The sequence below is a fragment of the Podarcis gaigeae genome (assembly GCF_964106915.1).
Source record: "Podarcis gaigeae genome assembly, chromosome: 6".
Classification (NCBI taxonomy): domain Eukaryota; kingdom Metazoa; phylum Chordata; class Lepidosauria; order Squamata; family Lacertidae; genus Podarcis; species Podarcis gaigeae.
In genome coordinates this window covers 68944598-68963850 of record NC_139682.1, presented here as the reverse complement: position 1 = coordinate 68963850, position 19253 = coordinate 68944598, and the positions used below count along the sequence as shown (strand labels likewise).

Sequence of the window (19253 nt, the reverse complement as noted above, 5' to 3'; positions counted from 1 at the left end):
AGTTGTGTATGGCCTTAGACACCCTTTGCTAGCTTAGTGCCCTCTAGACATTACCGGACTACAACATCTGGAGAGCACCAAGTTGATGTCTTGTTAAAGCAAGTTACAAACCTCAGTTTCTGAACTGATGGCGTCAAATGATCTGTCAGAGCTGTAATTGTATTTCTGAGGGTTTACTTAACTTTCTGTGTTTAAAACATATCTTTGTGCCTTTTAACCAGGATCTCCCTCACAAGAAATGCAGAGAAGCTTCATTCTCAGGAACACCTCATAGTCCAGGAATATCTTGACAAGCCCTTTCTTATTGAAGGCTACAAATTTGATCTAAGAGTGTACATTCTGGTGACTTCCTGTGATCCCTTAAAAATATTTTTATATCATGACGGGCTAGTGAGGATGGGCACAGAGCTGTATCATCCCCCCAACGATTCAAATCTGGTAAGTGGTTCTTAGGATCAAATGAAACACTTCTGAGTGCAGCACAAAATAGTTTAGGTGCCAGAAGAGGAAAAGGGAATGAAATTTTGAGCAAAAGAAACAGTGCACCATTTAGTTAGGCAAATTCTAGTCCTTGTTCACCTGGGCCACCTTGTGTTGGAGCCTGTGATGCACATCAGCTAGCTAATAAGATACAGACTCGGAAAACGCTTTCACGTGTTCCTTCAGGATCACACGTTTAACATTTTGTTGTGTGTGTGTGGAAACAAGGCTATGCCTGCAGACTCCACCCCCTAACCATCCCTGCTTGCCCCCCATCTGTACTGGGAAGGTCTGAAATGGGAGGTGGGGAGCTTTCTCTGAATGTGTAATCTCTACTGTGACTTGGAACCATGCAAGTAGAACAGACTCCCCTCTTCATGCCTTTTTCCAATCCATGGACAACATGAGTGTGTCGTGACCTTCAGCTCTAACTTTTCACCCTCGTGGCTGTAAATTCAGAGAGAGAATATCAAACTGGAAGAGACACTTGTCCTTGGAAGAAGTTCCAGATGTTCCCGCTGCCCTGGAAACTCCAGCACAAGAGAATCCTATGTTGTTGACATCTCTCTGGCCTTGGGATAATTGCAACGATACAGAAAATACAAATTGTGCCTTGAAAAGGACAGTTAAGCTACATACTTGCATCTTGCAGTGGAAAGGCCTTGCCTCATTTTCTTGTTGCTATCCCAATAGATTAATGTCAGATTAATGTCCGTGAACTGTCTTTGTACCTGTAGCTCAGTAGCGACCCTTTCCTATCTTCCCTTCCTTTTAGAGCCAGCTGTTTATGCACTTGACCAACTACTCTGTGAATAAGCATAATGAGCGTTTTGAGCGGGACGAAACAGAAGATAAAGGCAGTAAGCGCTCTATAAAGTGGTTTACTGAGTTTCTGCAAACAAATCACCTTGACGTTTCCAAATTCTGGAATGATATTTCAGTAAGAGAAAACTAATAATGCAATAGCTGTTTTCAATGTTTATGTTGGCCTGTTACGAGTGCTCCTCACTTCTTGACTTGGACTGGGACGCAATCTGGTTTTTGACTCATTGCAGGTTCTTCTTTGGATGCACATTTTTATATAGCTAAATTATCTGGCAGAGTGCAAACCCGATGATGTTTCATACAAAGCCTTCTTTCGAGGCTTGAGGCTGGGAAATTGACACAAGAATCAGATTGTTTCAGCCGAGTGACAAACGCATTAAACAAAATTCAGTTTGTTTATGTGCCCTTGTGATTTAGAGTGAAACCAGCTGTTGATTAGATTCCTTAATTCTGCACAGTCAGTCTTGTCTTTTGTATTTGAATGTGTGTTGCTTAATGCCTTTTGGTGATCTAAAGCGAAACAAAACAAAATAACACCTAGATAAATAATGATGCTGCTTCCCCCATCTCTCTCTTCTCTGCACAATCCCCCAGGAACTAGTGGTGAAGACACTCATAGTAGCAGAGCCCCATGTCCTTCATGCTTACCGTATGTGTAGGCCAGGACAGTCTCCAGGAAGTGACAGTGTTTGCTTCGAAGTTCTGGGGTTTGATATCCTGCTGGACAGAAAACTCAAGCCATGGCTCCTAGAGGTAAGCTGCTTTGAAATAGTAACAATAATAAGACAAGAGCATTAAAGGGTTTGATACTTAAAGCCCATTTGGAGGTCTTTAAAAGAGGACTAGACATGGAGGAGAAGACTATCATCAGCTACTACTCACAATGGCTATGTTCTACCTCCGCTGTAGAACACCAGGTCTTGCTTTGGTTGGCCACAGTGAGATCGTTGTGTTGGACTAGATGGACCATTGGTCTGGAGATGCAGTGAGGTTGAAGGAACGTTCTTTCATATGTGGTGGACCTGTAAAATGGTAAAGAGTATTGGGAGATAATCCATAATGAATTGGGGAAAAATGTTTAAAAGTATACATTTGCAAAAAAAAAAAAAAAAACAACAAAAAAACCAGAGTCCTTTTTGTTGGGTGATAATTCAGACGGAAATTCCCAGTTGTCAAAAAAGGTTATTTATGTATGCCACTACTGTGGCCCGTGTTTCGTTAGCCCAAAAATGGAAAACCGAGCGAGGTCCCAACTAAAGAAGAATGGCAACTTCAGCTGATAGAATATGCGCTGCTTGCAGACTTAACATATAGAATAAGAGAACTAAGAGAACATATGTTTAGAGAAGATTGGAAAACGCTTATTGAATATATGGGGGGAAATTGTGTACACTTGAAAATGTTGGCAGCATTAAGATCAATTCAGCAGTGTAAATAAGATTCGATGGAATGCTGAATGGTTTAGTTTATGTAAAATCTGCAGGGATTTATGATATGTAAAATGAACCATGGAAAGAGAAGAAGGGAAGTCATTGATATTTTAACAGAAAAATGTAATAAAAGTTACCAGAAATAAAATAAAATAGATGGGCTGTTGGTCTGCTCCATTAGAGACCAGACATTCTTAACAGTTTGTAAGTGTTAAGAAAAGGATGCAATGCGAAATCTCTGAAACATGTGTGAAAACAGCCAGGTCATTGAGCAAAGCTAACCCATATCATAATTGATGGATTTTGGCAGCCCTGCATTTTATTTGCTGGGAGCAGAGAGCAGGAGAAGAGTGCAGAGGGCTGTTCCTCCAGGCTCTCCATCATTCTCATCTGTTTGGATGCTGGACTTGGTGGATCTTCTGACGTTCTCAAAAGGCTGGCCGTGTCTCAAAGCCAGCATATACCCAGTAGAACTAACCTTCCTGGAAGAGAGCTTTTTCACAGTGCATAAAAGAGCTCAAAAGAGGTGGTGATTTAAAATATGAATGGGTTTTATCAATGCTCGGGAACTCCCTTTTCACAAAACATCCCCCACTTTCAGAGGGAGCAAGTGTAGACAAGTCAAATATTTGCTCCCGCTTTGTCCTGGCCTTGTGTCTTGTTTTAAAGATGGAAGTGCTTGCACCATCTAGTGGAAGAAACATGGAAGATTATCCTGCAAGCAGAGCAATAGTGTCTCATCTGGAACATTCATTTTATTAGCTAGTTTATTTCTATTAACTAATTTTATTAACCACTGGCTTGGGAAGCAGTTTTCACAGATTAGTCACCATCCATGTCTATTCTGTAGTTTCTTATGAAATACTGTGTTTTGATGCATTTACCCCCAAACCACCTTTGATCTGAAATGAGAAAACCTAGTTTAAAGCTGTTAATATATACAGAGCCTAATACATCAATAGCTGCATTTCTTCAGAGACACAGTCCTTTTGTTTCCGTGTTGAACGCATCTCAACATGCCTCTTCAGACTCCCCGTTGTTTCTGAACTGAACTTTGGTTCAAGTGTTGATTTATTTTTATTTTTGTATTTTTGATCGGCTGCAATGTTTCATGCGAACACTGTGTAGTACATAAGAGTGGGACAGAAATGTCCTACATGAAATCAACGAACCGGTCCTCCAGTTTATGCTGTCTAGAGTTTCCTTGCGAAAGCAGTGGTTGCATGACGTCTTTTGCTTGTAAGTGGGAGAGAGAACGCCATTGTCAACACAAGAAATTGTCCTAGCTGGCTCATACAGGACTAGATTGAAGAGAATGATATGGTGTGCCGTCAAAGGAGGATATGCAAAAGTCGAGGATATGCAAAATGGCGAGTCCAGAGAGGAAGAAGACAGAGGAGGGTAAGGGCAAGAGAAGGAAGAGTGTGCAGCTGAAAACTGGATGATGAACATGGCAGGTTGGAAGCAGAATCTAGATACAGCCTTGATCCTAGATGGACAAGAGGAAGCAGTGGCTAGGAGTGCTCATCTACGTCCACAATTCACACGTCCTTTCTTCAAGGAGCTTATAATGTATGTGATAGTCCTGTCCCAGTGGGATTGTTAACATGCCCTACACAGGTTTGAAAGCTTGTGTTGCTCTGAAATGCAGCTGCCACACTGTTAACTGTAGCTGGCAAAGTTAAACCTACAGTCCTAATATTACATCATATGCACTGGTTTCCACGCGGGTGGCGCTGTGGTCTAAACTACTGAGCCTCTTGGGCGTGCCCATCAGAAGGTCGGCAGTTTGAATCTGTGACAGGGTGAGCTCCTCTTGCTCTGTCCCAGCTCCTGCTAACTTAGCAGTTCAAAAGCACACCAGTGCAAGGAGATAAATAGATGCTGCTGTGACAGGAAGGTAAATGACGTTTCCGTGCGTTCTGGTTTCTGTTACGGTGTTCTGTTGCACCAGAAGTGGTTTAGTCGTGCTGGCCACATGACCCGGAAAGCTGTCTGTGGACAAACGCCGGCTCCCTCAGCCTGAAAGCGAGATGAGCACCGCAACCCCATAGTTGCCTTTGATGGAATTTAACCATCTGGGGTCTTTTACCTTTTTTTTTTTTTTTACTGTTTTCCACACAAAAAAGCCAAAAAACTGAACGTGTCCCTTTTGACTTCAATGTTCCGGACAGTTTGAATGACACAGTTCAGATCTATCCAAACCTACCCAGATAATCTTCAGATGCCCTTGTGTCCCTGGGTGGACAGACACAAGAGAGAGGGCCCTCTTCGCAGTGATGCTAAAACATTTGAATTTCCCAAGTCGAGCAGGAAGGCATTATTCATGGGCTAAGAACCCTCAATAATCAAGAAATCTGATTTGTCAGTGTTTGCACTCATGGGGATGATTCAAAGTGTGTTTTTGGTGAACACATGAAGAATCCCCATTCAGACCTTGGGGGTGAAGCTGCGGGGGGTGGGGTGGGGATGTTGGGGTCTGCATGCATGCACCCCCCAATTATTGCCAAATAGTTTGAAATAATGCTTGAGAGTGTGGGTGTTTGGCATTTGAAAACTGGATGTTATGTCTGTGTGAGAGCATAGGTAAAGGTACTCCTGCCCGTACGGGCCAGTCGTGTCCGACTCTAGGGTTGTGCGCTCATCTCACTTAAGAGGCCGGGAGCCAGTGCTTTCCGAAAACACTTCTGGGTCACGTGGCTAGCGTGACGAAGCTGCTCTGGCGAGCCAGCACCAGCACAGCACACGGAAACGCCGTTTACCTTCCTACTATAAAGCGGTACCTATTTATCTACTTGCACTTAGGGGTACTTTCGAACTGCTAGGTGGGCAGGAGCTGGGACCGAATGACGGGAGCTCACCCTGCTGCGGGGATTCGAACTGCCGACCATACGATTGGCAAGTCCTAGCCACTGAGGTTTTACCCACAGCGCCACCCGTGTCCCCTGTGTGAGAGCATACCTCTCGGTTATTTTGTGGATTAAGACATTCCAAGAGATGTTCTGTCTTCTATAATTTTTTCAGATTAACCGAGCCCCGAGCTTTGGTACTGACCAAAAAATAGACTATGATGTGAAAAAAGGTGTCCTGCTGAATGCATTAAAGCTGCTCAATATAAGGTAAAATTACATTTCCCCTCTTGTTCTTTTCATTAGTTTTTTTTTGGGGGGGGAAGGGAATAGAGATACATTTACATCGTGATGTACCAAAGTCATTGTAAATGCTTCATAGGAAACTTGTGTTTTATGTTAAATTCTTCTGAGCCAAATTTAACATCATTCCCTCATATGTCAGTTAAATCTTTTGTTTGATGCGGGAGCTGTAGAAGGCCCAGGCAACTTCTTTAGACAGCACGCTGATTTAAATTTGCTACCCACAGTAGGAAGATCTCATGTTGGGGCTAAGTTAAGTCATGAGAGGGAGTAAAGGTGGGTATATAGTGACCATAAAGATGGTAAAGGAAAAAGCCTTGCTCTTTTCCTGTCATTAAAGGGAGCACACCCTTATCTCCCAAATTCTGCTTCCTTGGCACACAATACTACAGACTTTTGATGAATTGCGTTCCCCCCTTCCCCCCTTTTTTCTTTTTAGCTGTAGCAATATGAATTTGTCTTCATTCTTTTCTTTTATTCATTTCAATTTTGTGCTCTTTGGCTGTTTATTGAGATCTCTAACAACTTCATTTAACAGAAGCTTTCTGGTGCCGTTTGAAATCCAAATTCCTTCAGATGTCCACATTCTGTTGGGTTAGCTCAGTGCTATGGCAGTCTGAGGGGGAGTAATTAATAAATGAGAGAAAACTGCAAATGAGAGGAAAGTTTATGCAGTTTTCTGTCCTACTTTTTAGAATGCTTTCAGCTGTAAATGTTTTACGGGTGCCTCCTCACATGTGATGCGTTTCCTTCGCTGTCCTCATTGGTGTGGATTATTTATTTGGTTATATATATGTGTGTGTGTGTGTGTGTGTGAGAGAGAGAGAGAGAGAGAGAGAGAGAGAGAGAGAGAGAGAGAGAGAATGATTGGCAGCTAGAATCGGAGCGGAAATGTAGTTAGCTTTATTTTCCTTCTGGCATGAATCAATTTCTTGTGTCGTTATTATTTTTTAAGTTGTTGTAATAAAGATGCAATAAAATACCACAACTTGATAAAACACCACTGCAAAATAGAAAAAGGCAAACACATTCCCGTTCCAAGATCCTTTCTGCTTACTCCAGCTTTTACATTCCCCAAACGAAGCTTCCAGTTCCATGCCTTTAAATTATCCTCTTCCAGTCAAGCTCCTTTCCCTGTACCTGGCCCTGAATACCTTCCTCCGTCTTTTCCTAAACTGCCATTCACAGAGGAGATGGGCTGAAGTGGCAGCTTCTATTCCTGCTGCTACTGCTGGCTGCTTGCCTGTTTGTCCCCAAGGGCACGTAGATAAACGCCATTGCTTCCCCCCCTGCCCTGCATTCTCCTGGCCTTCAGCTGATCCTCAGTGTCCTTCCCACTTTCTTGGATGGCGGCCTGCCTGTTCTGGCTGTCCCAGCAATCCGTTGGCAGTGGAAAGAGCTGTGCTTCAGGAAAGCAAGGCTGGTCTCCTGCTGATGTACTTCCAGTATGTATCTGAGCTCTTGGGAACACCAGAACATGTGGCCGACAATTCAAAGTGTTGGTGCTGACCTTTAAAGCCCTAAACAGCCTTGACCCTGTATACTTGAAGGAGTGTCTCCACCCCCACCATTCGGCCCAGACACAGAGGTCCAGCGCTGAGAGCCTTCTGGCGGTTCCCTCATTGCAAGAAGTGAAGTTACAGGGACCCAGGCAGAGGGCCTTCTCAGTAGTGGAACCCACCCTGTGGAGCGCCCTTCTATCAGATGTTAAGGAGATAACTGTGCACCTTTTTGAAGACATCTGAAGGCAGCCCAGTATAGGGAAGTTTTTAATGTTTGATGTTTTATTATCCTTTTATATTTCTTTGGAAGCCGCCCAGAGTGGCTGGGGCAACCCAGCCAGATGGGTAGGGTACAAATTGAAGTGTAGGTGGGTTCCCACGAGGCAAGACACAGTGATAACAGCAAGGACCTTTATTGAACTACATAACTGAACAACAGGGACAAGGCAATGGGAGTTGAGGAAAGGAACTTTCCCTGCTCTGAGGGAGCTCATGGAGGGCACCTTTCTCAGAGGCCTCTGAAACCTTGAACCATCCCTGATGGTAATGGTGACTGTGGATCTCGGGTGGGGGGAGTGGAAGACACTTCCCTTGCCTCCCAGCAGGTGAGTTGCCACTGCAAACTCACCGACAGGCCCCTATGCCATGAATTTTTTTGCCCAGTGGCTCCTATGCACCAATGTTTTAAAGGCCTAGGAGAAGGTGAGACCAGATGGCACCCCTCTTTGATGGAAGAAGAAGAGTTTGGACTTCATATCACTACCCTAAGGAATCTCAAAGTGGCTAACAATATCCTTTCCCTTCCTCCCCCACAACAAACACTCTGTGAGGTGAGTGGGGCTGAGAGACTTCAGAGAAGTGTGACTAGCCCAAGGTCACCCAGCAGCTGCATGTGGAGGAGCGGGGACGCGAACCCGGTTCCCCAGATTATGAGACTACCGCTCTTAACCGCTACACCACACTAGATACATTGCTTCTCTTTCATCGCTGTGCTTTTCTGTTTCAGGACAAGCGATAAAAGAAAAAACCTAGCCAAGCAGAAAGCAGAAGCTCAGAAGAGGCTTTATGGCCAAGGCTCCATGAAAAGGCTGTCGCCGGTGTCTTCCGACTGGGAGAAACAGCGCCGTTCCCTAGAAAGGAGGAGAGAGGAACTGGTAGATTGCTTTTCTCAAATAAACGAATAAGCAAGCCTCTGTTTTCTGTCCTTCCTCAAGGAACATGTTTGATTATTTCTTAAATGTTCTTGATTTTCAGAAGGAGAGACTGGCACAAGTGCGCAAGCAGATCTCTAAAGAAGAGCACGAAAACAGGCACATGGGGAATTACAGGTAGCTATGTCATCTGGGCTTCCTATCAGGAATAAATCTTGGGTACCGTTGCTTTGTAGCAGGTGAGCGTGGTGCCTCAATCCCATTTGTGCAAAGGTGCTTTTCTGTCAGTGGCTGAAAGGGATGGCATGGATATGACTAGGAAGTGCTGCCAGTTATTGAGTTTAAAAATATTTACCACCAGCAGCAAGATTTACATCTGGTGCAGAGGGCAGGTGTAACACTGTTTCGCCACAAACTGTGATTTGGCAGAATCGGGAGGTGACCTTGGAGACAGACATTCCTTGTCCTTCCTTTGTCCAGAGTGAATTTCTTTCTCTGCCCGCCTGCCCTGGTTTTAAATCTTGGTCAAGATGAGAGGTTATCGACCGTAATTATTAAGAGTGCGTATATTATTCTAAAGCCATGATCAAAAGTAATAAGTAGCATGGGGGAATTTGCTGTGGGTTAGAGAGGAGGGCGAGGAAGGAACCATGTGCTGCCATGACTGGTTCCATATTTGCAAACTATTGAATTCAGGAAGCTTGCACCCCCAGCATTAGAGACGAAAAAGTTATTGTTTTAATGAATTGTTAGTTTATAATACTCAGCAAATAATGTCAGTCAGGTTTGCTTTTGTTTTGGCATTGACATTATGATTCTTTTAAATTGTCTTTTCATAAACTTTGTTAGGAACTTGATAGGTAGATAGAAAAATACTTGCAATAACTAACTAACTAACTAACTAACTAACTAACTAACTAACACAAACATAAGACTCCGGATTACCCCTCTAATTAACTGTGAAATATAAAATTATTTATTTCCAGACACTACAGTGAAAACATCCATTGGGTGCTCCGGTGATTTCCATCCCTGAATATATTTCTTTTCTTTTCTTTTCTTTTCTTTTCTTTTCTTTTCTTTTCTTTTCTTTTCTTTTCTTTTCTTTTCTTTTCTTTTCCAAACTCAGAACAATAGGGTTGAATTATGAAAGTAAAATATTACTGTTTTTTTAATGAGACAGAAAATGTTATGCTTTGCTATTAATTGATAGTGCATCTGATGAAGTAAGGTGTGTTTTAATGGAGCTTATTCTCAGTCATGCTTAGGATTGAATCTATAAATCACAGCAGAGGCAGCAGCCTTTCCCAGTCCAGTTTCAAACTGTATTCCAGAGACCCCAACGTTGCCTGGAAAGCTTATCAGGAGCTTTTTACAGTCAGAAGATTGGCATTGGTGGACAACCATCTTTGAAAGGCAGCTTTCCAGTCATAGGAATATAGGAAGTTGACTTGCGCCAAGACAGAATATTTATCCATCTAGCCCATTATTTTTTTACTCCAACTGGCCTGCTGCTCTCAAGGGTTTCTCCCAAAGAATCTTTTTTTTATCATCTAAGGGTTTCATCCAAATAATCTTCTTTATCATCTTACCTGGATCTTTTAAGTAAAGTTGGCAGGGATTGAACCTGCAGCCTTCTGTTTGCAAAGTATGGGCTCTGCCCCCAAGCTAAAACTTGCCCCGTGGTCAGTCTTGCCTTGGAAAGCACAGCCACAGGGAGGTGTTGAGCATCCTTGGGTGCTCTCTCTGCTCATTCAGGGCAATGAAATGTCCAGTAGACATGGCACTTCAACAGTGGGTCCACAGGATTCCAGTAGTCCTTTGTACATTTATTTATATGGGGCCATTGCTCTTGCAAGAGTTTTGTGAACAACAACAAGCCCCTGCCCCCAAATTGAGAGAGCCCCCAAAGTCTGGATGAGTTCTGCTCCTCTGACCTCCCCAGCTGTCTATGGCAGTCTTGGGCCGTTGGATGGTATAGCACAGGTGCTAGACAAGGCAAGAAGTGTGGCTGGCATTCCCTTCTCCCAGCCTTATAGAAAGAAAGAGATGGCTCAGGACGGATTATTGTTTTTCAAGGATAGCAATGGGATCTCCCACTCCTTTTTGCAGCACCCCCTGCCCCTTAAACTCAGCCTTGACACTTCTGAATGATGAATGCAATATTTTGTTAATGTTTCATGCCTCACGCATACCTGACGTTGACAGTTCAGTGAGTATTCAACGTTTCAAACCTTCCTCTTTATCCATAGAAGATCTAGCACTGTCCCGTTTTTTTTCTTTGCTTTTTATAACTCACAACACCTACCCACACCCCTGTTAAACCACACATAGAGTAATTGGACTAGAATTAGTGCCTCGTCCCCACCAGTGTATGCTTCACGTTGCTGGTGAACACTGAACAAATCGTACCTCCGGAGGTTTTGCGCATAAGCCTCTGGGATCAAACTAATACGCACATCTCCGTAATATGAATGGAAGCTCAGTTCCCCACTCTAACATGACTCCTGTACATTTCTTTGCAGTGTGTGGTGACCTTGTTGGATTGTGGCTACACTTCATAATTTCCCCTCTCCTCCTTCTGTTTAAACCGTAGGCGTATTTACCCTCCTGACGATAAGCTGCTACTTGAAAAATATGAGGGCTTGTTAGCCGCTGCCTTTCAGACGTTCCTTGCCGGTAGAGCAGCTTCACTTCAGCGAGAGATGAACAACCCCCTCAAAAGAATGAAGGTGACCACTGATTCACCCAATTTGCATTTCTGTTCCAGGGATGGGTAATGTTATTGGACCTCAACTCCCATCGGTTTCAGGCAGAATGGCCAATAGGGATGGCAAGAGTTGTCATGTGACAAACAGTGGTGCGGCAATAAAACCACTAGCACATTTGCAAAGCTAAGCAGGGTTTGGTATGGTTTCAAATTGGATGGGGGACTGTGTGTTGAGATTGCTGCATTGCAGTGGGTTGGACCAGGTGACCCAACTCTGCAATTCTATGATTCTACGAATACCTGGGTGGCCAGAGGTTCTTCACCCTTCTTTTGTTTCATGACGTTGTGTGGTGCCAAGTCTTCCCATAAGCACGGTGGAGTTTTTCAGTAGGGTTCCCTCCAGCACACAATTCCTCCAGCTTATGGCAATGAACTGACAGCGTTCAAGGCCGGTGTGTGAGAGGAAGTGTCTCTGAGATAGTTTCCATTCATCCAGATGTTTCAGCACATCTGCCAAAACTAGACATCCCATTGGCTAAGCATTATCTCCAGTAATGTGCCTTCTCTGTGAGTGTCTGTCCATTTTCAAATGGCTCCTAGAAGAGAGAGGTTGTGTAATGATGTGTCTTTGAAAGCTTCAGGGAGACGTTTTGGGAGATGGAAGAAACATTTCCCGACATCCTGGTCTCCAAACTTGGCAGCGGTCCTTTGAAGCAACCGCAAATCTGCAGTTTTACCCTCATCCCATGTAGAACTTTTTGATAGCATTCAGATGAAAAGCTGTGCTGGAATCCCTGTGTCATCATCCCTGCTCCTAGTGTACATCCACTGGCATAATTTCCTGCTTACCACCTTGGAAGGCATGTGTGCGAGAAGATTCTTTGGGCATCAATTGGGCATCTGTGTTAGCTGTACCAACCTAATTAGGCTCCAGCAAGCCTACAGTAATATATGATGCCTTCTTTTTGGAATCTAGCCTCTGCTTGATGAGAAGCAAGATGCCATGTTCATAATTTTGTGTGCATTCTGGCTTTTTATATTAACCCAGAGATTTAAACCCCCCGCCCCCTTTTTTTTAGGAAGAAGACATATTGGATCTTCTGGAACAATGTGAACTGGACGACGAGAAGCTAATGGGCAAATCTGTCCGGCCACGTGGCCCAAAGGTATGTCACTGCATTCTAAACACCACTGAAGTTTGGGACTGGTAAAATCAGGATATCACTGCCATGCTGCAGGCAAGAAGGTTAATGCCACAGACTGAGAGGAGGGTGCCCTGCCCTTGGAGAAGAATTTCAATAAGGCACTAATACTTCCCTTTCCCTTTTGCTAAAACAAAAGACACCCCAAAACTACATGGATTGCAAGCGGAATGTTTCTTCTGTCTTCCCTTCCTCCCTATTTTGATTTTTGCACTGAACTGGCCGTTTATGTCCTCTAGATGGCACATTTTCACTTTCTTACAGGAAGTACTTTTATGCTAAGCCAGCTGTATCTGTTTATATACTCCCTTGCATTGCATCTCTTTTAGAAACTGCATGTTAACGTGATGTCAAATAATGCACATGCACATTATATATAACAGACACACAAACTCCCAGGCTGACAGTGCTGTGGCTCGTTTCCCCCCAGTGCATTCTCTTCCTCTCTGTTTCGCCTCCGAGTCCTATATAGTTCTGTTAATTCAGTAGGTGGTGGCAGCTACTAGTAATAACTAGGATATTTTAGGGCAGGTTTTGCCCCAGTAGTAAAGCTGGGGCTTTTAGTCACCCTTTAATTTTGCCTCCCCCAGTGACCCCTTTTGGGGCACCCGGTTAAGGACCGAGGCTTAAGGATTCTCTGAAGGACAGCTGGGTACATCACCACCCTCAGCTGAACGTGCAGCACAGCTCTGCAAAGATAAATTGCTCGTTTTTATCTCGAGTGACCTACTTTTCACTTAGAAATCATCCGAAAACAGGCAAATAAAAACCCAACAGCTCAGCTGGTAAAGAGATTAACCGCCATGGCTGCGAAGGCCAGTGGGGCAGTCTTCTTGCAACAAATGATACATTTCCAGAGGATTGTTTGTGCTGATGTTCTGTTTTGCATCTGCTTTATGGAGGGAGGGAGCACAATTATCCGACCTTGTCAATTGTTCCTGTAGCTGTTTTCTCTCTCTCTCTCTCTCTCTCTCTCTCTCTCTCTCTCTCTCTCTCATATTTTGAAAGATAAATGACCCTGACTGGCTGGATATAGCGTCCTGTGTGCATATGGGATTACAGTGAGGCTTACCGGACCAAGTCTTGTTTTCATTGCTTAGGGTTTTATCCCCCAGTGCTGGCTGGCTGGTTTGTTTTATTTTATTTCCAAACCTGCTTTATAAAACCTTGTGTTGCACCTACATTGGAAACATTATATGAATGAGTGTGGCTTAAAGAACTAAGCATGTGAAACCTCTTTTCCTAAAAGAGGTCTAGTGGAAATGTATTACCTTTCTCTCACCAATATTACACGGACAGGCAGTTTTGGGGGACTTCCAGCCCTCTTGGTATTGTTTGGGTCTATTTATTGAATCTTTCAATTGTTACCAAATCAAATCAGTGTGCGTGTAAAGGTGTGTGTGTATATGAGAACAATACAGAGATTCAGTTCCCACATATAGGGGATTATTTACTTTTCCATGCTGCAATCTCATTGGGGCTGGCCCTATTGTTAGGCAGAGAAAGGTGGTGGTCTCAGGCAGCTGAATTTGTGTGTCATTATTTGTTACCAAAGTATTTTTACTGGCAGGGAAGCCACACTTGCAAAATTTTCTGCCTCAGGTGCCAAAATTATGCACCTTCGCTTGGGTGGGGGAGGTGGCACCAGTTGCTTCTCCAGTGCAGCAAGCAAAATGTATTGGGCCTGACCCGGTCCCTTGCAGTGTCACAGAGGCTCCCAACCCCCCCAGACTGAAGTAGGTTACAGTGAAGGGGGCGGGAGAGAAATGTTAATACATTTTTTCCCCTTCCCCCTCTCCATCTTTCTCTCCAGCCCTTGTATTCCATGCCAGAGAGTGCGCAGTTCTTGAAAAAGACCAAGAACAACAGCAGCGGCAGTAGCTGTGAAAGCAGCAGTGATCTATCTGAATGGGAGGAGGAACCCGAAAAAGAATATGAAAATGCAAAGAAAGAGAGGAATGTCTCATTTGATGTTGAAGACAGGAAATTAATAGAACGATCCAGTAAGTTAGATAAATACAATGCTAATGAAGTTTTGCAGAAAGCATGCATTATTATTACTATTTTTCAAAATGTGTGCACATGGTTGCTGAATCTGAAAAAGCCACTGGGGACCATTTATGGATCTGAGAATGTGAGGTCTTCTGAACTACCCCCTTACTCAACTATCTCTTCTGTGTCCCCACCTCTTTCCACGTGTATAACACAAAAATGCATCCTGAATCATTTTAGCGCTTCTCAAAATATCTATGGCGTACAGCCCCATTATAATTTGAGAGTCTCACAGTTTCAGCTCTGCCTGCTTTCAGTGTCACGGAAAGTCACGTCTTTCTCTTTGCTGCCTGTATGTGTCTTTTCGTTAGAAAACCAATTTGGCTTTTTTTCCATTTCTAAGGAAACGCTTGGGGTGACTCATATCAGTAAAAACCAATCTAACAGTCAATGATGAAACAGCCAAAAGGCAGCAGGGGGAAAAAAAAGAAAGAATGCAACAGAACGATAAAGAGACAGTAAACAAAGAAATTCAGGCTCTAGTCACACCAAAAGCTTTCTCAAGTAACAATGTTTTGAGTCTACAGTGGCACACTGGTAAATAGAGGGCCAAGTGAACCTCCTAGGGTAGGAAGTTTCCATGTTGTGGGGGCCTCAGCAGAAAAGGCTCTGTTGGACAACCCTGCCAACTGTATCTCACAAGCCAGTGGGATGCAGAGAAGGACCTCACCAATATATTATCACTATATTGCTGGGGATTGATTGGGAGGTTGGAAGAGGCAGTCTTCTGGTCCTAAGCCATTTCGGACTTTAGAGGCGATAATAAATTCTTTGTGTAAGGACCAGAAACTTTGGCTTCTCAGTTTTCCTTCACCCATCCCCGCCACTCAGTGCTTACTTCCGAGGCAAAGAACTGGGGCATTAGAAGAAGGGGGAAGGATGTCAGGAAGGGAGCGAACCTGCCTCTGATTGGCTCTTCCTCAGCAGTGTAGCGCATCTTGGCTCTTGCCTGGTGCATGTCAGCTGGAGAAGAGTGGGTAGACAAGGGACCCAAGCAGAACTGGGACTCTGTAAGGGAAAAGAGGGATCCCAGAAATGTCCTGGACAGGTGAAGAGGTTGGGAATCCCTGTTTAAAAAAACACACAAAAAACACATTGGTTTGAGAAAGGGAAAAAGGGGTGTTTCGCTTTTCATTTACTGCGTTGTATCTCTTTGCAGGCAGAATGCATTGGAAGCGGCCTCTTAAGAAAGTCCCTTCTTACGTATCGCCCACGCCGTTGTCAGGTCCTATGAGGCGTTCTGTGAGCTGCCCTCGCTCCATTTCAGTCTTGTCTATGCAAATGCAAGGCGCCGAAAACCGCCCTTTCTCAGCCAAGAATTTGGTGCAGCTTTCTCGCCCGTCTTCTGTGAGTAGGTCACACTCTTTAAACAGAGGTTCATCTGCAGGCAAAATGTCTCATACTGCCAACCTGGGCACTGTACATTCTCCTGTGGTAAGTTAGCAAATCACACCTGGAGGTGAATGGTTTGGGATTTGGTGTGGTGTCCTCTTATTATCCAAGCCTAAAATTTCTAGTTCTGCAACCAGCAATTCACAGGTAACTTAACCCAAATGAGTTTTAAGATTCATAAATGTTAACTAAAGATTATTTAAGCATCCTATTATACACACCAAATGAGATATATCCAATCCATTTTGGAAACTCAAAAGGTGTTATTCAGATATGCTGAATTTGGTTAATTCACACAGCCACGGTTTGGATAATGGGTGTGGGATTTTATTGTGTCTGAATGTTACTTTGGTGATGTTTTCCCAAATATTTTTCAAGTCATGTTGGTTGTGGTTTATTTTGAAAAATCTGTTGAACTGATTCCAAATCAGCATAGATTTGTTCTGTAGCACTGGTGATTACAACTAACCTTGCTTCTCAATTGCTACTTTTATATGTACAGCATTAGAACATTGAAAAATGATGTTGTTGTTTTGGCTACTATAGTAAATTACAGAATTTAATCAAAGGAAGCCAGAAATTCAGGCACAGCCAAATGACCAAATACAGATCATGATGATTATAGAGTTGTTGTTGTTGTTGATGTTGATGATGATGTTGTTGATGATGATGATAGAAGAATGAGAAGACACATTTATCTGTTCAAATCTTCCCAAGAACCATTATATGTGTTTTACAGCCCAGTGTTTTATAGATTTCCTAATAATATATGTGGCAGAATATTTTCTTGCGGTTTCTTACACCAGTACATATAAACATACTCAATTGTTCAATGGCTGCACAGCCACACTGGGGTGGAGGCTGGATGAGGCTGGATGAATGATATTTGCAGGCAAAGAAATGTTCTTACCTCCCTCACCCACAAGCTTCCTTCAAGCCATCTTTTACCAGAGTGGTCCGTGAAGAAGCTACAGGGAATGTTCAGGTTCCAGAGCCCAGCAATAACGAGGACACTGGTAATCAGGGGACCACTGACCCTGAAGCTGGCAGGCAGGAGCCCACTGAACCATCTGCCAGAGCACTGGAACCTTTTGAGCCAGAGCCCCATGGGTACCTTCCAGTGGGCCCGAGGAACCACATGTCTCTCACACTCCCACAAGGAGTGCACCAGGATAGAGGCCATGGAATGTAGGAGACATCTTCAGACCAGAGGGTTGGCCCTTGAAGAGACTTATCTTTTCCACAAGGGGACAGAGGCTAGGAGAGGTAGATTGGAGACAGAAGGTCAAAGGGGATTGCTTTGCTGCCAACCTTAGCTGGAGCAAGTTGCTCAACAGTAGCTCTCCGTGGTGCTGCAACGAACAGCCTGCCTTGCTCCATAGGTCTCCTCCACAGGGACATGACATTGTGGAGCTGGAGGCCAGCGAGTGTGGAGCTTTGGTACTCAACCCAGATTTGGGACTGCAGAGGGGATGGGAATCATCACTTAAAGCCGAATGCTTTAGCTGAGATCCTTGCATTGCAGAGGGTTGGACTAGATGACCCTTGGGTCCCTTCCAGCTCTAAGATTCTGTGATTCTATCTATAGCTCCAGGTTTTGTAGGTTGTTCTCTCCAGAGGCTGGCTTCCTAATTGCTGTGGTGAGGGAGCAAATGTGTGAGGTGACTGAATCATTCTGTGTGGCCGTGTATGTACGTTGACATTTTTATTATGACCTCATGGTTCTATGGGACCCCAATGGAGGCTTGTAGGATAGGATAAAAACAGAAATTGGTTCCTGTGATAATCAGAGGACTGCAACTGCAGCAAATAAACGTAACCAACAATAAAATAGAACAACCCTTCTGTTATGGAAAATTGAAAGTTAAAAGTAACCCAAAGCGATCTTTAAGCCAGCCGAGGTTTTTCATATGAGTTAATGTGGTTCTAGGTGAGAGTATAACAAGGCTTTAAAATGAAGTCTGTCACCTATATGGAACCCTTCTGTCATTGTAACGATGTACTGAAAATGTGATGCCCATTTAAATGAATATTTAGTGACTCTTCTTTTTTTAAAAAAATGGAGTGCTACATCTTCTGGTAGAGAGATCCTGCTTAAGGCCCGTGTTATTTATCTGACAGAGCAAGAGACGTATTTCTTTTAATAATGTGAACAAAATCACTTGCAGAGTAGGAGGGCTAAATACTGACAGCGAGCTTATAGTTTTACGTTATTGTTGTGTAATTAAGAATAATGTACTGCAGCTGGCCAACAGCATGAAAAAAAATCGATTTTTTATTTTTTTTAGATTGCTGGAAAACTAATCATTTGGTAAAGATAAAATGTTTGTTGTGAATTGTGAGATAAAATAGATTTAGTGAGTCGTTGCTGTTAGATTAAATACCGCTTCCACAGATCAGCAGAAACTGAGGTGATGATCCCAAACACACTTAGCTGGAAACACGTGTCAGTGAAATCAATTGGATTTACCTCCGAAGAAAAGTGGTTAGGGCACTGCTATAAATATTGAGGAATATATAAATGCCAGCAAAGCAGACGCTAATGTCAAAGCAATACATTCTGCATCATTTTCAGAGCCGTTTTACTGTACACACATCCTACAAAACATGTTCTTAAGTCCAGTATTATATATTGCTTCGTTACGATCTCTTTCTTCAGCATTAGAAATCTTGCAGATGCATCATATACTTTCGATTCTATATGTTTCATTTACGGTATCAAAGGTCCCTTTTAAGATCCATAAAAACAGCACACACACACACACAGACAGATCTTCCAAGTTATTAATCATTTTATGCACTATAATGTACTGATCAATACAAACATGCCCTTGCCTGAGGTCTCCTCCACCTCCTCCTGGAATATGTCTGTGTTTTGATTCATGTTTGCAAAGGTTCTTTTCCACAAAAGGCAGTGAAATCCAAGATCCATTGAATTCAGTCGCATACTCCCTGCAATCCCAAAATTTTGTTTACATATTTTGGTTTTAAATTTCCCTGCTCGGTTCTTCTAACCAGAAAATTATCAAGAAAAGCGTTCCTCACCTCTGCTTCTCGCGTGACTCTGAAATCCCACCCCGCCACACAGCCAGATAACCCTCTTCTCTCTTGGCAGACGGAAAGACAACAGAGAGCCAAAGAGCAAGAAGAAGCCCTCACAAAGGAGACGCTGGTCATTTTCACTAGTATGAAGATCCGATACCCAGGGAAAAATAATGAAGACGCAGAATTAATACTCGAAGACGTGAGTATCGGAGAAGGGGAAATTATAAGCAACCGGGTGTTTATTTGACGACGAGGCTACAAAGGTGATGGACGAGGTGACACTCTTTAATGAGGGCATGTTCCCTACCCACA

At 43.4% G+C, this 19253-nt stretch overlaps 1 protein-coding gene across 5 annotated transcripts in view; it reads left to right on the top strand.

Annotated features, from left to right (window-relative positions):
- Positions 1 to 19253, top strand: part of TTLL7 (tubulin tyrosine ligase like 7) — a 79423-nt gene that overhangs the window by 37383 nt on the left and 22787 nt on the right. For 3 of the 5 annotated variants that reach the window (XM_083743332.1, XM_083743331.1, XM_083743335.1), the window contains 11 exons: positions 222 to 438; positions 1256 to 1420; positions 1900 to 2058; positions 5760 to 5854; positions 8396 to 8543; positions 8644 to 8717; positions 11137 to 11272; positions 12330 to 12416; positions 14266 to 14455; positions 15664 to 15938; positions 19012 to 19140. In XM_083743332.1, the coding sequence (XP_083599458.1) occupies positions 222 to 438; positions 1256 to 1420; positions 1900 to 2058; positions 5760 to 5854; positions 8396 to 8543; positions 8644 to 8717; positions 11137 to 11272; positions 12330 to 12416; positions 14266 to 14455; positions 15664 to 15938; positions 19012 to 19140 (1675 nt within the window). The remainder of the gene's footprint in view (positions 1 to 221; positions 439 to 1255; positions 1421 to 1899; positions 2059 to 5759; positions 5855 to 8395; positions 8544 to 8643; positions 8718 to 11136; positions 11273 to 12329; positions 12417 to 14265; positions 14456 to 15663; positions 15939 to 19011; positions 19141 to 19253) is intronic. The other 2 variants (XM_083743333.1, XM_083743334.1) reach the window with 1 other exon arrangement.